Source organism: Anomaloglossus baeobatrachus, chromosome 7 (genome assembly GCF_048569485.1).
Source record: "Anomaloglossus baeobatrachus isolate aAnoBae1 chromosome 7, aAnoBae1.hap1, whole genome shotgun sequence".
Lineage (NCBI taxonomy): Eukaryota > Metazoa > Chordata > Amphibia > Anura > Aromobatidae > Anomaloglossus > Anomaloglossus baeobatrachus.
In genome coordinates, this window is record NC_134359.1 from 199,357,956 (window position 1) to 199,378,317 (window position 20,362).

A 20,362-nucleotide genomic window follows, 5' to 3' on the forward strand; every position below is an offset into this window, starting at 1 on the left:
TTTTGCAGACTGCTCTCCAAAACCGAGCGGTGAACTGGACCCCTCTGTCGGATACGATATGGAGAGGCAAGCCGTGAAGCCGTAAGATGTGTTGAATGAATAGTTCAGCAAGAACCGGAGCGGACGGTAGCCCAATGAATGGTGTGAAGTTGGCCATCTTGGAGAACCGGTCCACCACCACCCAGATGACTGTGCAGCCAGATGATTTTGGCAGGTCTGTGATGAAATCCATGCCGATATGTTGCCATGGAGCGGATGGTACAGGTAAAGGAAGCAAAGGGCCTGCTGGAAGAGTCTTCAGGACCTTGTTCCGGGCACAGGAGGAACAGGATGAAACAAAGTCCTGGACGTCTTGACGTAGCCCTGGCCACCAGTAATACCGGGATATCAATTGCAGAGATTTCTTTAGACCCACATGACCTGCTATTCGGGAAGAGTGTCCACACCGGAGTACACATTCCCTATCGGCCTCAGCAACAAACGTTTTACCGGGAGGAAGGTGGAGCATGTCAATCGGTGCCGCTATTAGCTTGGAAGGTTCAATGATGTGACAGGGTTCATCCTCCTGATCCACTAACAGGAATGATCGAGACAGCGCATCGGCCTTCAGATTCTTCTCGGCTGGACGAAAGTGCAGAACAAAATCAAAGCGGGCGAAGAACAATGACCATCGGGCCTGTCGGGGGTTTAGCCTTTTGGCTGTCTGGAGATATGCCAGGTTCTTGTGGTCGGTATAGATGGTAACTGTATGCAATGACCCCTCCAGCAGATATCGCCACTCCTCCAGGGCCAACTTGATTGCCAGCAACTCACGGTCTCCAATGGAGTAGTTTCGTTCTGCTGGGGAGAAAACCTTAGAAAAGAAGCCACAGGTTACTGTCTTACCCTCGGACGTTTTCTGTGTAAGGACCGCACCGGCTCCGGATGAGGAGGCGTCTACCTCAAGGATATACGGCTTGTCAGTGTCGGGTCTGTGTAAGGCTGGAGCAGAAGCGAAGGCTCGTTTAAGGGACAGGAAGGAGTCTTCTGCTTCCGGGGTCCACTTCTTTGGGTTCTCCCCTTTGCGAGTGAGAGAGGATATGGGGCGTACCAGGGACGAGAAATGTGGGATGAACTGCCGGTAATAGTTGGCGAATCCCAGGAATCGCTGGATAGCTTTCAACCCTTCCGGACGGGGCCACTTCAGTACGGCTGACAACTTATCTGGATCCATCTTCAGACCGGTATCAGAGACTATGTGGCCAAGGAAGGGTAGCGAGGTCTGCTCAAACAGGCATTTCTCAAGTTTGGCGTAAAGACGATTCTCCCTCAATCTCCGCAGGACAAGACGGACATGTCTTCGATGGGTATGCAAATCTGGAGAGAAGATAAGGATGTCGTCCAAGTACACGACTACACAGGTGTAGAGAAGATCAAGGAAGACATCGTTCACGAACTCTTGGAAGACCGCCGGAGCGTTACTGAGCCCGAAGCGCATCACTCGGTATTCGTAGTGCCCGTCACGAGTGTTGAACGCGGTCTTCCATTCGTCTCCTGACCGAATGCGGACCAGATTGTACGCACCCCGGAGATCTAACTTGGAAAAGATCTTGGCACCTCGGAAGCGGTCAAACAGTTCCGGTATAAGGGGTAGCGGGTACCAGTTTTTTACCGTGATCTTATTCAATCCGTGGTAGTCAATGCAAGGCCGTAGACCCCCATCCTTTTTTCCCCACAAAGAAGAAGCCCGCTCCGGCGGGAGAGGAGGATTTTCGGATGAAGCCTCATGCTAAATTCTCCTTTATGTATTCAGACATGGCTTGGGTCTCTTCTCGCGACAGTGGGTAGATGCGCCCACGAGGAGGGGCTGTCCCGGGGAGCAGGTCGATGGGACAATCGTAGGGTCTGTGTGGCGGCAACGTCTCAGCCTCCTTCTTGTCAAAGACATCGGCAAAGGACCAATAGGCGGGAGGTAACCCGGGAAGGCTGACCGGTTTGACTGGTGGGTGCGGAGGATGCACTGGTTTCAGGCAGTTAGTGTGGCAAGAAGCACCCCATTGCAGGATGTCTCCGGAATCCCAGTCCAGCACTGGCTTGTGTGACCGAAGCCAGGGTATTCCCAGTAGTAGGGCATGCATCATGCCAGGGAGTACGTGGAAGGCGATTGTCTCAGAGTGCAGCAACCCCACTTGCATTGTACAGTTCTCCGTGATGTACCGGATGGGTTCGGAAAGCGGTTTTCCATCCACGGAAGAAAGACTGATGGGGGTAGCAAGACATCGGACGGGAATCTGGTGTAGGTCCACCACAGACTTCTGGATAAAGTTCCCAGCAGAGCCGGAATCCAGGAACGCATGCTCTGAGAACCGGATGGAACCGCAGGACAGGGATACGGGTACATGGAGAAAAGGAGAGGACTTGGTGTGACCTAGGGTGGCCTCTCCGATGGACCCTAGGCTCTGTAGTTTCCCGGCTTTACTGGACAGTCCTGAATCAGATGTTTGGCACTTCCACAGTAGAAGCACTCTCCTGCCATTCTCCGTTTCCTCTGCCGCAGTCTGGACTCAGTGACGCGATCAACCTCCATGGGCTCGTGTAGAGCAGTAGGCCTGGTGGAGGGAAGTAACATCAGCCGTTGGAAGGCGGGCGCAAGGCGCGGGGTTCTTCTCGCCCGGGTGACTTCTCTGGCATGCTCTTGGAAGCGGAGATCAATACGGGTAGCCAGAGAGATCAGCCCATCCAGGGTGGTAGGTACATCCCGGCCGGCCAGTTCATCCTTGATTTTTCCGGATAATCCTTCCCAGAAGGCAGCTACCAAGGTGTCATTGTTTCACTTGAGTTCGGAGGACAGAGTGCGGAACTCGATTGCATACTGTCCCATGGTGAGATTCCCCTGGCGGATTCTTATGAGCGAAGAGGCAGTAGACGAGAGACAGCCTGGCTCATCGAACACTTTACGGAAGGTATTCAAAAAGACGGACAGGACTTGAACGGTCGGGTCATTCCTCTCCCAGAGCGGATTCATCCAAGCCAGAGCCTGACCAGTCAGATGAGACATGACAAATGCGATTTTCGAGCGATCAGTCGCTTGCTGCAGCGGCGACAGCTCAAAGTGCAGGGAGCACTGGTTTAAGAAGCCGCGACACAAACTGGTATCCCCTCCATACATGGGTGGGGAGGCTAGGCGGGAAAGAGACATGCATGTCGACAAACCCGTAGTGTCGGTGGTTGTAGAGGAGGCCGGATTCTGCAGGGCGTATAGATGGGAATCCACGGATGCCATGTCAATGGCCATGCGTCTCTGGGCCTCATGCTGGCGGGAAAGCTCCTTCTGTAATTCCACTAGTTGGGAAGCGTCAGAGGATCCGGAGGTTTGCATGGATGCCAGACGGGATTCCACGGACTTCATGTGAGCCACTAATCTTGCTTGGATCTCGCGTTGGCGTGAGAGCTCCTGTTGCAAGTCGGTCAGGGGATTAGTCTTGATCCCGGCGGAGTCCATGGCCCAAGCAAACTGTTACGCTCACCGGGGAGCATCGAGCGTCCAGAGGTGGACCCACTGGACCGTGCACCGGACTCCCCTGAGAAGGCGACCAACAGCGAACCCCTGTACAGGGATTGTGCGGCGCCTCCCCAGCAGGCCTAAATGCACGGCAGCCAGGAACTGGTGGTAGGAGTCTCTGTACGACCAGACGTAGCTCGGGTACGATGTCTGCAGCAGGCAGAACACGGGTGTGGTACCGGAGATGTTCACTGCGGGTAAGGCCGGTGACGTCCACTGCGGGTATGGCCAGTGACGTCCACTGCCGGTATGGCCGGTGACGTCCACTGCGGGTATGGCCGGTGACGTCCACTGCGGGTATGGCTGGTGACGTCCACTGCGGGTATGGCTGGTGACGTCCACTGCGGGTATGGCTGGTGACGTCCACTGCGGGTATGGCTGGTGACGTCCACTGCGGGTATGGTTGGTGACGTCCACTGAGAGTATGGCCGGAAGGTACAGACGGCACTACGGTGAGATAGAGTATTAGTAACGGGCAGATAACAAACAGGTAACAGAAGTACAAAGGGGCCTGAAAACTAGCAGAGCTCAAGTAGAAGTGTTGCTCGGGCGCTTGCTGCCAGGGGAGGTGAACCTAAATACCTATTAGGTAACAGGTGACCTCTGAGGTCACTTCCAGAAAACGGGGCATACCACTTTAAGAAAGGGGGCGTGGCCTCGCGCGCAGCCTAGAGTCACTTACTGCAATTCTGTGTGAGGACGGGAGACAGGAAGAGGCTGCAGCAGGCCTGGGAGTAGGAGCAGCGTCTGTAGAGCCATGGGACCGGTAAGAGGAAGGCCTTCGCTGCCTGGGACTGGGACCAGGAGTGCACGTGGGAGCCATGCTGGGACTGGGCAGATGTGAGGGAGAGCTCCACCCCCGGGGTCTGATGGGACCAGGCGTTACAGAAACCCTGATGTACTGTAAGTGCTCAGCATAGTGCACAGATAAATGTGAATTGATCCAAAATGATCTGTACCACAAGTTGCTAAAATAGCATTCAATTCAGCCCACAAAAAGACAAGTTTCCACTAAGTTTTGTCATCTCGTAATAGAAATATAGTGGGCTACCACATTACTGGTAGCACAAAGACTCTGGAAATATGCCCCCCCCCCAAAAAAATGAAATGCAGCAAAATCTGTGCTCCCGTATTCAAATGTCTCCCTCCTTTCTGAACCGTAATGTGCTTAGTCTACAGCTAAAGTCATTTTTGGCATTTTTGTAGTGAGGAAATCCCACTCTTTATTTACAGGGTGTGTTTCGCCAAAAGCTCAAGCTGGAAACAATGTACAGGCACTACAATGTGCTTGGCATTACAAGGGCTTATTTGCAATTTTTAATTATGCAACATTCACTGCCTTTGACTCCATGGGTGTTCTCCAGAGACAAAATCGTCACTACACCTGTAATTGAATGTAATTTCCAAAATGTTGTCACTTAAAGGGATTTCTGCTTTTCTGGTGCTTAGTAGCTCTGCAAACAATTCTGGGAAAATCTGCGCTCCGAAACTAAAATAGCGCTCCTTCCCTCCTGAGCCCTGCCATGTGGCCAAACAGTACTGTACAGTCATATGTGGGTTATTACATCATTCAATAATAATTGTGTAATACATTATGTGGCCTGTTTTATCTATTCCCCTTAAGAAAAATGGAAAATTTGGAGCTAAAACAACATATTAGTGATAAAAATATAATTATTTTATGTTTGCCGCCCAATGTTATACAATTCTACTAATCACCTGAGTTTAAATTGCTCACTACACCCTCAGATTAATTACTTGAGAGGTGTAGTTTCCAGAATGGGGTCACTTGTAGTTTTTTTTTTTATTTTGCTGTTTTGCCATGTCAGGGGATCTTCAAATGTGACATGGCATCCTTAATCTATTCCAATCACAACGGAGTTCCAAAATTCAAATAGCAATCCTTCCCTCCTGAGCCCTGCTGTGCACCCAAACAGTAGTTTTCCACCACATATAGGGTATGCTTGTACGCTGGGGAAATTGTGCAACAAATTGTATCGTCCATTTTCTCCTGTTAACTTTGTGAAAATGAAAGAGTTTGGTGTTAAAAAACATTTATTTGGTAATTTTTTTTTATTTTTTTTTTCGTGGCTGAATGTTATAAAATTCTGTGAAGCATCTGTGGGTTCAAGATGCTCTCCAAACATCTAGATAAATTCCTTGAGGGTGTAGTTTCCAAAATAGCGGATTTTGTGGGTGGTTTCCACTGTTTTTACGCACATTAGAGTCTCTGCAAATTCAACATGGTGTCTGCTATTTATTACAGCCAATTTTTCACTCTAAAATTCTGAGCCCTGTTGTGCGCCCTAATAGTGGTTTTCCACCACATATAGGGTATCAGCGTACTCAGCAGGAATTGCACAACACATTTTATAATCCATTTTCTTCTGCTACCCTTGTAAAAATGAAAAAAATTGGGGACTCAAGCAATATTTTTGTGGGAAAAAGAAAAATCTTCATTTTTTCCTTACACGTTGCTTTAGTTCCTGTTAAGCAAGGGTTGATAAACTTCTTGAATGTTGTTTTGAGCACTTTGAGGGGTGCAGTTTTTAAAATGGTGTAACCTTTGGGTATTTTACATAGGACCATAAAATGACATTACATGACAAATGACATTATGTTTTGAGCACTTTGAGGGGTGCAGTTTTTAAAATGGTGTAACCTTTGGGTATTTTACATAGGACCATAAAATGAGAAATTGCAGATAAAAAGTTAGAAGGGTTAACAGTTTAACAAAAAAAAGTTTAAAAAATGGGGCTTATAGAAAGTAGATGATATTTGATAAATGTCATATGTTAATGAATTTGTGTGATATAATGATCTGGTTTAAAAGCATCAAAATTTTGAAAATTGCAAATATTTTCCCATTTTTATCCAATATTTATTTTCATAAATAAAAGCAAATCATATCAACCAAAATTTACCACTAACATGAAGTATAATGTATCCTGAAAAACACAATTTCATAATCACTGGGAAATATTGAAGCGTTCCACAGTTATTACCACATAAAGTGACAATAGTCAGAATTGTAAAATTTGGCCGGTAAAGGAAAGTAAAAACAGGCTGGGGGATGAAAGGGTTAAAAAATGTTCTATGAAATGTGTCAAGATTTTGGAAATTATTCTTCTGTTCAGTGATATTGATTAATCACTTTTTATAGGGGGTGTCCTTATTTATGCTGATATTTAACCCTAGAACGCATACCTGGGGCCTCGCAGGCCTGCTAGGTCATTTGTTTTCTATGGTAGATTGTTATGCTTGCGCGTTCTGGGGTTAAAAACCTTTCTTTTGTTAAGTTTTTGCTTATTAATTATTGTGTATTTTTGTACATGTTCAGATGAATTTCATGACCACTTCTCCTGTGGACCGCCATCTCTTCATTCGTCATCTTCTTCACACCAGTCAGAAAGTCTGGACATCTATGACCTTGAACAAGTTAATTCAATTTTTCGAAAACTATCTCTGGAAAGGTAATGTCAGGGCCTATACATGTGTCATGGGTCCACTCATTGCTGACTTGCTTTGGCCCTTTTCTTCTTTCAGCTATATGATGTTTGCTTTCTTCAGTGGCCTTAGAAGTAAATTGGTTTGGGGTAGTTTCGGATTTTGCAAAAGCATATATTTTTTTACTTGATTTATTTTATGTCTCAATAAGTGTATTTACAGTGACTTTCCAAAGTATTCACTCCCTTGGCTTTTTACCTATTTTGTTACATTACATCCACATCCTGTTTTTAAATATGTAACCCAATTTGTGTGTGATGCATCAGCACTAAATAGTCTAAGTTGGGGAAATGAAATAAGATAAATATAGGCAAAAAATAAAATGTATAGGATAAAAGAAAGAAGAAATACCCATGTGCACTGCATATATATTCACCCCTTTTGCTCTAAAGCCCCTAAAAATTTCTGGTGCAAACAATTACCTCCATAAGTCAGATGGTTAGATTGCACACAGGTGAACATCCTCTCACTAAGTGTCACATGGTCTGTCAATACATACTTAATGGTGTTATGGACTTTTAGAAAATTTCTGTAAGAGGCACCACTAACCAAACAACACGATGAAGACCAAGGAAACAAGTCAGAGACAAAGTTGTTGAGAAGGGTTGGTTCTAAAAAAAAAAAATCACAATCTCTGATGATCCCCCATCAGAGCACCATCAAATCCATTATCAAGTGGAAAGAACACAGTACCACAACTAACCTGCCAAGAGAGGACCACCCACCAAAAGGCTCAGCCTGGGCAAGGAAGACATTAATCAGATAGGCAGCACAAAAACCAAGGGTAGTCTTGAAGGAGCTGCAGGGTTGCTAAGCAGAGACTGGAGTATCTGTCCACATGACCACAATAAGCCATACACTCCATAGACCTGGCCTTTATGGATGAGCTGCCCAAAAATAATCCTTTACTTACAAGCCAAAAATTGAAGGCTTGTTTTGAGTTTGTCAAAATATATGTGGAAGACTTCCAAAATGTACGAAGGAATTTACTATGGTCAGAAGGAAGAAGGAACTTTGTGGATCCTCCTGGGGCTCGGCAACATTTGTTTTGAGAACATCTACTCTTCCCCTGGTGTACTCTGCTGCAGAATACTGTGCTCCAGCATGGTTAAATAGCTGTCATGTAAACTTAATTAACACTCAGCTGAACAACTCTTTGCGTATAATATCTGGTGCTATTAGACCTACACCTGTTCACTGGTTACCTGTGCTGAGTCATATCGCACCCGCAAATTTAAGAAGACAAAAGCTCCTACTTAAAGAATACACTAAAGTAGTGAATAATGAAAAACTTCCAATACACCAAAATATCAGAGATGTTACAATACAACGATTGAAATCAAGACATCCACCCATCCGAACTGCAATCACCTTGCATGAACAAGACTTCAATTTAGAGGAGAAATGGTGAGAACTTTGGGTCAATGTAGTAGACGGTGATCCCCAAATGTTCCTTAATTTACAAAACCCTCCACCAGGCTTCAATCTACCAAGGAAAACATGGGTTACTATAAATCGTATCAGAACAAACTTTGGCGTCTGTGCAGATTTTATGTATAAGTGGGGAAAATATGACTCTCCGACCTGTGACTGTGGAGCAGATCGTCAAACTATCCAGCACATTGTTGAGGAGTGCCCCCTGAGATCCTACCATGGTGACAAGAATGATTTCTATATTGTAAATGATAACGCTATTGCATATATAAAAAAATCTTGATATTCAACTTTTTTTATCCTTTTGATATTTTTCGATCACTGTCTATTACCTGGTGTTTATTTTTATATGATGGTAAGGTATACATTCATACGATTAAATAAACTGTGGTCAGATAAGACCAAAATTGAATTTTTTGGCCACAATGGTAAATGCAATGTCTGGTGCCAAACCCCCACAGCTCATCACTTCAGGAACACCATCCCCACAGGGAAACATGGTGGTGGCAGCATCATGATCTGAGGATGTTTTTTGGCATCTGGAACAGGGAAAATGGTTGGAGCTGAGGGGAAGATGAATCATGGGAAATACAGGGATATTGTTGAGCAAAACCTGTTTCAGTCTGTCAGTGAGTTGAGACTGGGATGGAGGTTCACCTTCCAACAAGACAATGACCCAAAGCATACTGCTAAAGTAACTCTAGACTTAAGGGGAAACGTATAAATTTATTAGAGTGACCTAGTCACAGCTCAGACTGTAATCCAATTGAGAATCTGTGGTCAAACTTGTAGATTGCTGTTCACCAGAGGAAACCATTTAACTTGATGGAGTGGGAACAGTTTTGCCTTGAGGAATGGGCTAAAATCTTGGTGGCAAAAAGCTCAGAGACTTATCCAAAGCAGCTTGCAGCTGTAATTGCCACAAAAGGAGGCTCTACAAAGTACTGACTTTAGGGGGGTGAATAGTTATGCACATTGAAGTTTTCAGTTATTTTTGTCCTATTTTTTGTTTATTTCACTATAAAAAGAAAACTAAATGTTCACAGTTATAGGCATGTTCTATTCATGAACTGATGCAAACCCTCAAAAAAAAATAAATTGGACAACACGAATAATGCAAAAGGGGGTGTGTGTGAATACTTTTTCAAGGTACTGTGAGTATATATCTGTGAATGGATGTTCAGAAATAGCATAAAAACTTCACAAAAGTACTATATAACTACTGATATATACTACCAGGGTCCTTCTAACATGGATACAGCATATGTATGTGGATATATTGATAAATATCAGATCCAGCCTACAAAGAATACAGATACAGTTATAAAGTAATATTTTAGGTAGCAGAGTTGTTTACCTTTTGAAGTCCAAACTTCTTCCTCTGATATCTGAAGTCTGTAAATGTTTCTGTTGTTTCAGACCCTTCCGACCATCTGTAACTTCAACAGGACGAAACAGGTCCACGAGTTACCAGGTGAACCACACAACAGTAGATGGAGATAATCTCATGATGGAAATTTCAATAATCGGTGGTAATGAAAGAGGTATTTTTCTCAGCTCGGTAAAGCCTGGATCAGGAGCAGAGAAGGCTCTTCTTAAGGAGGGACAGCAGCTTTTAATGGTGAGTTCAGCCAATAATTCACGTCATTGAACTCTAGCAGAATATGGATTAACAGCATGAATACGTCACTTGGTACTTAGGTTTAATGTTTTAAAATAATAATATTTCAGTGTTACACGTTTTATCTGAATTTTACTTTTCGACTGGGATTCTCCTTTTTTAGTGAATATGTGTCGCCCTGGGCAAGCCAGGGGACACAGGTCACAACACCACCACACCCCACACTCCAGGTAGGCACATCACAGCTAACCACAAATCCTTGTTGCCTTCCTCCAGAGGTTGATGATGCACACCAGGGGGTGGGCCAGGCGGTTGGCTCCGCCCATCGAGGAGCTCACAACTCTGGAGGCAGGAAGTAACCAGGCAGAAGAGCTCAGGGAGAGCTTGAGTGAGGAGCTAAAGTGGAGGAGTTTAGAAAGTGAAAGTGAAAGTAGAAAAGGAGGAAAAGCAAGTAAAGTGACAGAAGAGAAAGACAGCCTGAAGGGTCCAGCTTTGTGAGGGCCAGAACAGCAAGGTCAGCAACGGCGGTGACTGTCTGGAGGGGGGACCGTTTGGAAGTTCCTGGAAGGACCCCGTTGGCTGTGTGCCCGGTGGTCTGGAGCAGTGTTCCGAAGGACAGTCAGCACCAGGGCAGGGGCCTCTCGGACCCCGGCAAGGCTAGGAGTCGCCAGATTTGCCAAATCCGTCAGTGACGGGGACGCAGCTCCCCCAACAACCAAGTCCCGAGTGAAGGCAACAGCCCAACCTGAACCGGGGAGACACCGCCACCGCCAGGGCACCAGTTTCCCCAGGGCCAGCGCCTGCGGGCAAAGTGTAGAGCTCCTCCGGCCCAGATTGCAGCCGGGGAGCGGGTAACCGGAGGGAATCCACCGCTACCATCAGTCAACACAGGTGCAAGGAAGAGAGACATCACCGTCACCTACCGGGAGTGCAGGTGCAGCCGTCTGTGGGACCGTCCTACCAGCCGTTTGGTTTACCGTACAAACTGTGTCCGTGTGTCAGGCTGAGTGAGTACCATAGTGCCGCAAGGAACAGCGCTGCCCCCGTGTCCCTGCGCCCTCCAGGCCCTACACTTTACATCTCATCACCGGGCCCCGGGATCACCAACCCCTACCCACGGAGGGGCAACACAACACCTGGCTGCTCCGCATCACCATCCCCGGGACCCCCACACTGAGCAGCGGTGGTGCAATCACCACAACCGTGGGTGGCGTCACGAACTATAACAATCCCCACACCCAACAAGCACCCCTTTCACTCACGGGCGAGGAGTGTCGCTCGAGACACCCCGGGATCCGGCCCACCGCTCGAGCCACCACTGAGCAGCTGCCGGACCCGAGCAGAAGGGGTGAGCGCGGTGTGCTGACACCCTCCTCCCCGCCCGCGACAAATATCCACCATATTTATATCTGAGGGTATGTGCGCACGTTGCTTTTTACCTGCTTTTTACCTGCTTTTTTGCTGCTTTTTCTTCTGCGCTGTTTAATGCCAAAATGGATGTGTTCTTCTATTCAAGCAAAGTCTATGGGAATTTGGGTTTCTTGTTCACACTATGTTGTTAAAAATGCTGCCTTTTTGAGGCAGAACTTTGGTCAAAAACTCAGCTTTTCAAAGAAGCAACATGTCAATTGTTTTTGCCATTTGGGTTTTGCACTGCAAAGCTGAGTTTTTGACCAAAGTTCTGCCACAAAAAGGCAGCATTTTGAACAACATAGTGTGAACAAGAAACCCAAATTCCCATAGACTTTGCTTGAATAGAAGAACACATCCATTTTGGCATTAAACAGCGCAGAAGAAAAAGCAGCAAAAAAGCAGGTAAAAAGCAGGTAAAAAGCAACGTGCGCACATACCCTAAGTTGGTTTTAAAGTCTATGGTGATTAATTTTTAATATATATTCACTGCTGGCAGGGATTTGTTTATGATTTATTGTGATACAGAGATACATATCCCCTGCATTGGAGATAAATGCTAAATATAACATGCTGTACTCCTCTGGATGACACCGTGTACTGTTATAAGTACAGTAGCACCAAGAAGTTACAGAGGTTGTCCACTACTCGGACAACCCCTTCTCAATTCCTTGGTTTCCATCCCAGTAAAATAACAACAGCTATACTCACCTTCGGAGCTGGCGCCGTTTCAGTGGTGTCGGCACTGACTCTCCCGGGGATCTCATGACATTATGTTACGCGATCTCTGAAACCAATCAGTGCTGGTTTTGCTCTCCTCTTGTTTGGATATACTGTAATCAGATATCTGGACCAAGTGGAAGGGCAGCCATAGCTCTCACTTACTTGAGATGTCTAATTTTTATGAAGGAACTGAGAGTGAAGCCAGTAATGACTGGCTGCATGAAACACGTGACATAACAATGTCACAATATCCCCGGGAGAGCCAGTGCCAACACAGCTGGAATAGCACCAACACTGAAGCTAAGTATAAGTGTTGTTATTTTACTGAGAGGAAACACAAGGATTGAAAAGGATCTTTTACCATATTAAAAATGACCAATTTTTGCTCTTATTTTATTTCTGCTGTTCCCCTGAGCAACCTGTTATTTTTTCCTTTTTAAATTTGTCAAACAGTTCTAGAGATATAGGCCTTCATATTTAGAGCTTATTTATATGGAGTGTGCCAAGGCCAAGGTGGCTCACAGGGTAATAAAGAAGAGTAGCCTAAAGGTACACCCTCAGAAAATCATGTTAGCCACACCCCAATGGCAAAGACCATGAAAATTATCACTAAATGAAAAGGGCGCATATATCTAGATCCATAAGGCAGATTGTAAAAAAGAAAAAATATCAAAGTTCATAGGAGAAGAGGGAATAAAATAGCGTAAAAACTGTCCCACCTGTATCAGGCTGTATAGAAATTCTACACAGTGAGAAAGTTTTCATACCTCGTGAATTTTTCCACATATTTGGATGTACAAAAAGTTTATAAGTAGTACTACCGAAAGTTCGGGTGAATAAAGGTAGTCATCATTTATTTGCCTATGTACACAATGACAACATTTTGGCTCCAAAATGGCTGAGCCTTAGTCAAGCATTTACGTAGTGAATAAGCAAATAAATTAAATAATTATAATGATATATCACAAATGAAACACATACCCGTTATAGTCTTATGAGCTGTTCATATGTCTGTGTTTTATCAAGGACCACGTGTCTGTGCAAAACTCTCAGAGATATATTCGTTTTTATCAGGCAGTATGGTATAAAAGTGCTATAACAAGTCCATGGGTCTTTGAAAAACACATACAGCATCCATTGTATCATCCATGTGCCATCTGTCAAAAGGAAGAGTTTAAGAATTTATTAATTTATCCATACAAGAAAACACTGAGGAAATACTGATGACACACGTATCAGTTTTTCACGTAATTCATGCTTTTGTACGACTTTTTGTAAAACGTACAACATAAGTGACATTTAGTGATTTTCTTGACACTGATGGCAATAGGTGCAGGTGTTTCCTTTTCGACACCAGAAGTTAGTGGTGGTTGCTCTAAACCAGTATAGCTGTCTTTAGATAGAGAGTTATACAAGTGCATCTCAATAAATTAGAATATCATCAAAAAGTTAATTTATTTCAGTAATAGAATACAAAAAGGGAAACACATGTATTATATAAAGTCATTACACACATAGTGATCTATTTCACATGTTTATTTCTGTTAATGTTTATGATTATGGCTTACAATTACAGTCAATAAAAACCCAAAAGTCTTTATCTCTGAAAATTAGAATAATTACCACAAAACACCTGCAACGGCTTCCTAACCCTTTAAAATGGTCCTTCAGTCTTGTTCAGTAGGCTACACAATCATGCTTACTTGACAGATGTCCAGAAGGCAGTCATTGACACACTCCACAAGTAGGGTAAGCCACAAAGGTCATTGCTAAAGAAGCTGGCTGTTCACAGAGTGCTGTATCCAAGCATATTAATGGAAAGTTGAGTGGAAGAAAAAAGTGTGGTAGAAAAAGGTGCACAAGCAACCGGGATAACCACACCCTTGATAGGATTGTTAAGAAAAAGTCATTCAAAAATTTGGGGGAGATTCACAAGGAGTGGATGCTGCTGGAATCAGTGCTTCAAGAGCCACCACACACAGACGTATCCAGGACATGGGCTACAATTGTCGCATTCCTTATGTCAAACCACTCACGATTAATAGACAACGCCAGAAGTGTCTTACCTGAGCCAAGGAAAAAAGAACTGGTCTGTTGCTCAGTGATCCAAAGTGTTGTTTTCAAATGAAAGTAAATTTTGCATTTCATTTGGAAATCAAGCTCCCAGAGTCTGGAGGAAGAGTGGAGACACACAATCCAAGCTGCTGAGGTCTAGTGTGAAGCTTCCACAATCAGTGGTGGTTTGGGGAGCCATGTCATCTGCTGGAGTAGGTCCACTGTGTTTTATCAAGACCAAAGTCAGTGTAGCTGTCTACCAGGAAATTTTAGAGCATTTCATGCTTCCCTCTCCCGACAAGCTTTTTGGAGATGAAAATTTCATTTTCCAGCAGGACTTGGCACCTGTCCACACTGCCAATACCTGGTTTAATAACCACAGTATCACTGTGCTTGATTGACCACCAAACTCGCCTGACCTAAACCCCATAAAGAATCTATGGGGTATCGTCAAGAGGAAGATGAAAGAGACCAGACCCAACAATGCAAAAGAGCTGAAGGCTGCTATCAAGCACAACATGGGCTTCCATAACACTTCAGCAGTGCCACAGGCTGATCGCCTCCATGCCACGCCGCATTGATGTAGTAATTCATGCAAAAGGAGCTCCGACCAAGTATTGATGCATTTACTGTACAGACTTTTCAGTAGGCGCCAACATTTCTGAGTGTAAAATAATTTTTCAGTTTGGTCTTATATAATATTCTAATTTTCTGGGATAATAACTTTTGGGTTTTCATTGGTTGTAAGCCAAAATCATCAACATTAACAGAAATAGACACTTGAAATAGATCCCTCTGTGTGTAATGACTCTATATAATATATAGGAATAGATCCCTCTGTGTGTAATGACTCTATATAATATATAGGAATAGATCCCTCTGTGTGTAATGACTCTATATAATATATAGGAATAGATCCCTCTGTGTGTAATGACTCTATATAATATATAGGAATAGATCCCTCTGTGTGTAATGACTCTATATAATATATAGGAATAGATCCCTCTGTGTGTAATGACTCTATATAATATATAGGAATAGATCCCTCTGTGTGTAATGACTCTATATAATATATAGGAATAGATCCCTCTGTGTGTAATGACAAATATATGCGTTTCCTTTTTGTATTGAATTACTGAAATAAATTAACTTTTTGATGATATTCTAATTTATTGAGATGCACTTGTATATCATATAGTATCATAGTTTTTAAGGTTGAAGGGAGACTCTAAGTCCATCTAGTTCAACCCGTAGCCTAACATGTTGATCCAGAGGAAGGCCAAAAAACCCCAATGTGGCAAACAAGTTCCAATGGGGAAAAAATTTCCTTCCTGACTCCACATCCGGCAATCAGACTAGTTCCCTGGATCAACACCCTGTCATAAAATCTAATATACATAACTGGTAATATTAAATTTTTCAAGAAAGGCGTCCAGGCTCTGCTTAAATGTTAGTAGTGAATCACTCATTACAACATCATGCGGCAGAGAGTTCCATAGTCTCACTGCTCGTACAGTAAAGAATCCTCGTCTGTGATTATGATTAAACCTTCTTTCCTCAAGACGTAGCGGATGCCCCCGTGTTCCAGTCGCAGGCCTAGGTGTAAAAAGATCTTTGGAAAGGTCTCTGTACTGTCCCCTCATATATTTATACATTGTGATTAGATCCCCCCTAAACCTTCGTTTTTCCAAACTAAATAACCCCAAGTTTAATAACCTGTCTTGGAATTGCAGCCCACCCATTCCTCTAATAATCTTGGTCGCTCTTCTCTGCACCCTCTCCAGTTCAGCTATGTCCTTCTTATATATCGGTGACCAGAATTGTACACAGTATTCTAAGTGCGGTCGCACTAGTGACTTGTACAGAGGTAGAACTATATTTTTTTCATGAACACTTATACCTCTTTTAATACATCCCATTATTTTATTAGCCCTGGCAGCAGCTGCCTGACACTGTCCACTAAAGTGAAGTTTACCATCCACCCATACACCCAAGTCTTTTTCTGTGTCTGTTTTACCCAGTGTTCTACAATTAAGTACATAATCATAAATGTTATTTCCTCTACCCAAGTGCATGACCTTACATTTATCTACATTAAACTTCAATTGCCACTTCTCAGCCCAATCCTCCAATTTACCGTATTTTTCGGACTATAAGACGCACCGGACTATAAGACGCACCCTGGTTTTAGAGGAGGAAAATGGGAAAATAAAACTTTAAGCAAAAAATGTGGTCATGACACACTGTTATGGGGCGAGGATCTGCTGCTGACACTGTTATGGGGGTAATGTCCCCAAATTCTCCACTAAGGTACCCCATCCTGGTAATGATCCTCCTGCCTTGTATATGATCCTGCTATAAACCCCCATCCATCCTGTTCACATACCCCCCCCATCCAGCCTGTTCACATACCCCCCCATCCAGCCTGTTCACATACCCCCCCATCCAGCCTGTTCACATACCCCCCCCCCCATCCAGCCTGTTCACATACCCCCCCCACATCCAGCCTGTTCACATACCCCCCATCCAGCCTGTTCACATACCCCCCCCCCATCCAGCCTGTTCACATACCCCCCCATCCAGCCTGTTCACATACCCCCCCATCCAGCCTGTTCACATACCCCCCCCCATCCAGCCTGTTCACATACCCCCCCCCCATCCAGCCTGTTCACATACCCCCCCATCCAGCCTGTTCACATACCCCCCCATCCAGCCTGTTCACATACCCCCCCCCCCCATCCAGCCTGTTCACATACCCCCCCCCCATCCAGCCTGTTCACATACCCCCCCATCCAGCCTGTTCACATACCCCCCCCCATCCAGCCTGTTCACATACCCCCCCCCATCCAGCCTGTTCACATACCCCCCCATCCAGCCTGTTCACATACCCCCCCATCCAGCCTGTTCACATACCCCCCCATCCAGCCTGTTCACATACCCCCCCCATCCAGCCTGTTCACATACCCCCCCATCCAGCCTGTTCACATACCCCCCCCATCCCTCCTGCTCATATATTCCCATCCTGCTATATGCCCCCATCGTGCTCATATACCATCCTGGTATATGGCCTGTATCCTATAGCACAGAGAAAAAAATAAACGTTTATACTCACCTTTTCCTCACTCCCTGCAGCACCGATCATATCTTCCTCTCTGGCACGCTGATCTGTGTGTGTGGAGCCGTTCCCCTGCTTCATCGCGATGTCTTCCTGTCTGTGCCGATCAGCTGACCGGCTCAGCACAGATCAGCTGACCGGCTCAGCACAGATCAGCTGACCGACTCAGCACAGATCAGCTGACCGGCACAGACAGGAAGACATCGCGTGCAGCAGGGGGGCGGCTCCACACACGGGGACGGGTGAGTGTACTGATTCACTGCACCCCGCGCTGGTAATGACGCGCGGGGAGCAGTGAATACAGCCGCACATGATCACTCCAGGCTGTAATTGCCAGGGGTGATCATGCGGCCGGCTCTTTACTATGCGCGCGTCCCCGCTCATCCTTCCGCCCACCTGTCAGTGCCGGGTGGCTTCAGCGCTGAGAGATGGGCGGGAGGATGGGCGTGCATATGTAATGAGCGGGCCCACGTGGTCACGGCAGGCGCTGCTGCTGCCTGCTCGTGCCCCCGATGACCCGCAGCACCCTCATTCCCAGCAGCAGCCCTATAGTCAGACCATAAGACGCACCCCCAACTTTCCCCCAACATTTGGGGGAAAAAAAGTGCGTCTTATGGTCCGAAAAATATGGTACATAAATCTCCCTGTAATATAAAATTATCCTCCTCTGTATTGATTACCCTGCAGAGTTTAGTATCATCTGCAAATATTGAAATTCTACTCCGCATGCCCCCAACAAGGTCATTAATAAATATGTTGAAGAAAAGAAGCGGGCCCAATACTGAACCCTGTGGTACCCCACTATGAACTGAGACCCAGCCCGAGTACGTACCATTAATAACCACCCTTTGTTTCCTATCACTGAGCCAGTTTTTAACCCAGTTACACATATTTTCCCCTATCCCCATTATTCTCATTTTATGTACCAACCTTTTGTGTGGCACCGTATCAAAAGCTTTTGAAAAGTCCATATACACAACATCCACTGCATTTCCCTGGTCCAGGCTTGAACTTACCTCTTCATAGAAGCTGATCAAATTAGTTTAACAGGATCGATCCCTCATAAACCCATGTTGATACTCTGTCATAAGGTTATTTTTCTTGCGATACTCCAGTATAGCATCTCTCAAGAACCCCTCAAGGATTTTACCAACCGTAGAGGTTAAACTTACCGGCCTATAATTTCCCGGCTCAGTTTTTGTCCCCTTTTTGAATATTGGCACCACATTTGCTATGCGCCAGTCCTGCGGTACAGACCCTGTTATTAAGGAATCTGAGAAGATTAAAAATAATGGTCTATCTATCACAGAACTCAATTCCTGTAGTACTCTGGGGTGTATGCCATCCGGGCCCGGAGATTTGTCAACCTTAGTGATTTCGAGGCGGCGGCATACTTCCTGCTGGGTTAAGCAGGTAATATTCAAGGGTGAATTTATGGTATCACTGGTCATGTCATCTGCCATGGCATTTTCTTGTATAAAAACCGTAGAAAAAAAGTCATTCAGCAGGTTGGCTTTACCCTCATCCCCTTCCACCATTTCACCAAGACTATTTTTAAGGGGGCCAACACTATCGCTTTTCAGTTTTTTACTGTTATGTAGTTAAAGAATATTTTAGGATTATTTTTACTTTTTCTTGCAATGAGTCTCTCTGTCTCAAACTTAGCTAACTTAATTTGCTTTTTACATATTTTAATTAATTTTCTATAATTATATAATGCCTCATCACTACCTACCCTCTTTAATTCTTTTAAGGCTTTCTGTTTTTCTTTTATTGCTTCCCTTACAGCTCTATTTAGCCATAGGGGTTTCCTCCTATTTCTAGCATGTTTGTTCCCATAGGGTATATTTTCTGCACAAGCCCTATTCAGGATGCTCATAAAAGTCTCCTATTTGCTTTGTGTACTTTTATTACTTAGTACATCATCCCAGTTTATTGCACTAAGATCATCTCTCAACCGTTTAAAATTTGCTTTCCTGAAGTTTAGTGTCCTTGTAGCCCCTCTACTAGACATCTTACTAAAGAATACATGAAAACTTATTATTTTGTGATCACTATTCCCCAAGTAACCCCCAATTTGTATATTTGATATGCGGTCTGGCCTATTGGTTAGTACAAGGTCTAGTAGTGCTCCCCCTCTTGTGGGGTCCTGTACCATTTGTGAAAGGTAATTATCTTTCATTGTTATCAAAAATCTATTTCCTTTGCTGGAACTGCAAGTTTCTGTTCCCCAATTTATATCAGGATAGTTAAAGTCCCCCATAATAATTACCTCTCTGAGACTCACTGCTTTATCAATTTGCTTTATGAAGAGATTCTCTACCTCTTCCATAATATTCGGCGTCTTATAACACACCCCTATCAGTATTTTATTATTCATTCTCCCCCCCCTTATCTCCACCCATAGGGACTCTACATTCTCAGTACCCTCACATATGTTGTCACGCAGGATGGGTTTTAAGGATGATTTTACATATAGACACACACCTCCCCCTCGCTTATTTGTACAGTCATTCCTGAATAGGCTATAACCCTGTAAATTAACAGCCCAGTCATAGCTCTCATCCAGCCTTGTCTCTGATATCCCCACTATATCATAATTTTCTTCCAACAATATTAATTCTAATTCCTCCACCTTATTTGTGAGGCTTCGGGCATTAGTGTACATGCACGTTATGTATGACTCTGTACCTGTATTCCTGCTTACTGTATTAACTGTCCTAACCCTTCCCCCCGTACCACCCCCAATTTCATTACTTGTGCCCTGGTCACTATCTGAACTACATTCCCCTTCTATAAAGTGAATACCCTCACCCCCCATTCCTAGTTTAAACACTCCTCCAACCTTCTAGCCATTTTCTGCCCTAGCAGAGCTGCACCCTCCCCATTAAGATGCAGCCCATCCCTAGCATAGAATCTGTAGCCAACTGAAAAGTCGGCCCAATTCTCCAGGAAC

At 44.7% G+C, this 20,362-nt stretch overlaps 1 protein-coding gene across 2 annotated transcripts in view; it reads left to right on the forward strand.

Annotated features, from left to right (window-relative positions):
* The window catches only part of CARD11 (caspase recruitment domain family member 11), a 277,951-nt gene that overhangs the window by 195,942 nt on the left and 61,647 nt on the right, over positions 1-20,362 (forward strand). For both annotated transcript variants that reach the window (XM_075317863.1, XM_075317864.1), the window contains exons 14-15: positions 6,882-7,014; positions 9,902-10,103. In XM_075317863.1, coding sequence (XP_075173978.1) covers positions 6,882-7,014; positions 9,902-10,103 — 335 coding nt within the window. The remainder of the gene's footprint in view (positions 1-6,881; positions 7,015-9,901; positions 10,104-20,362) is intronic.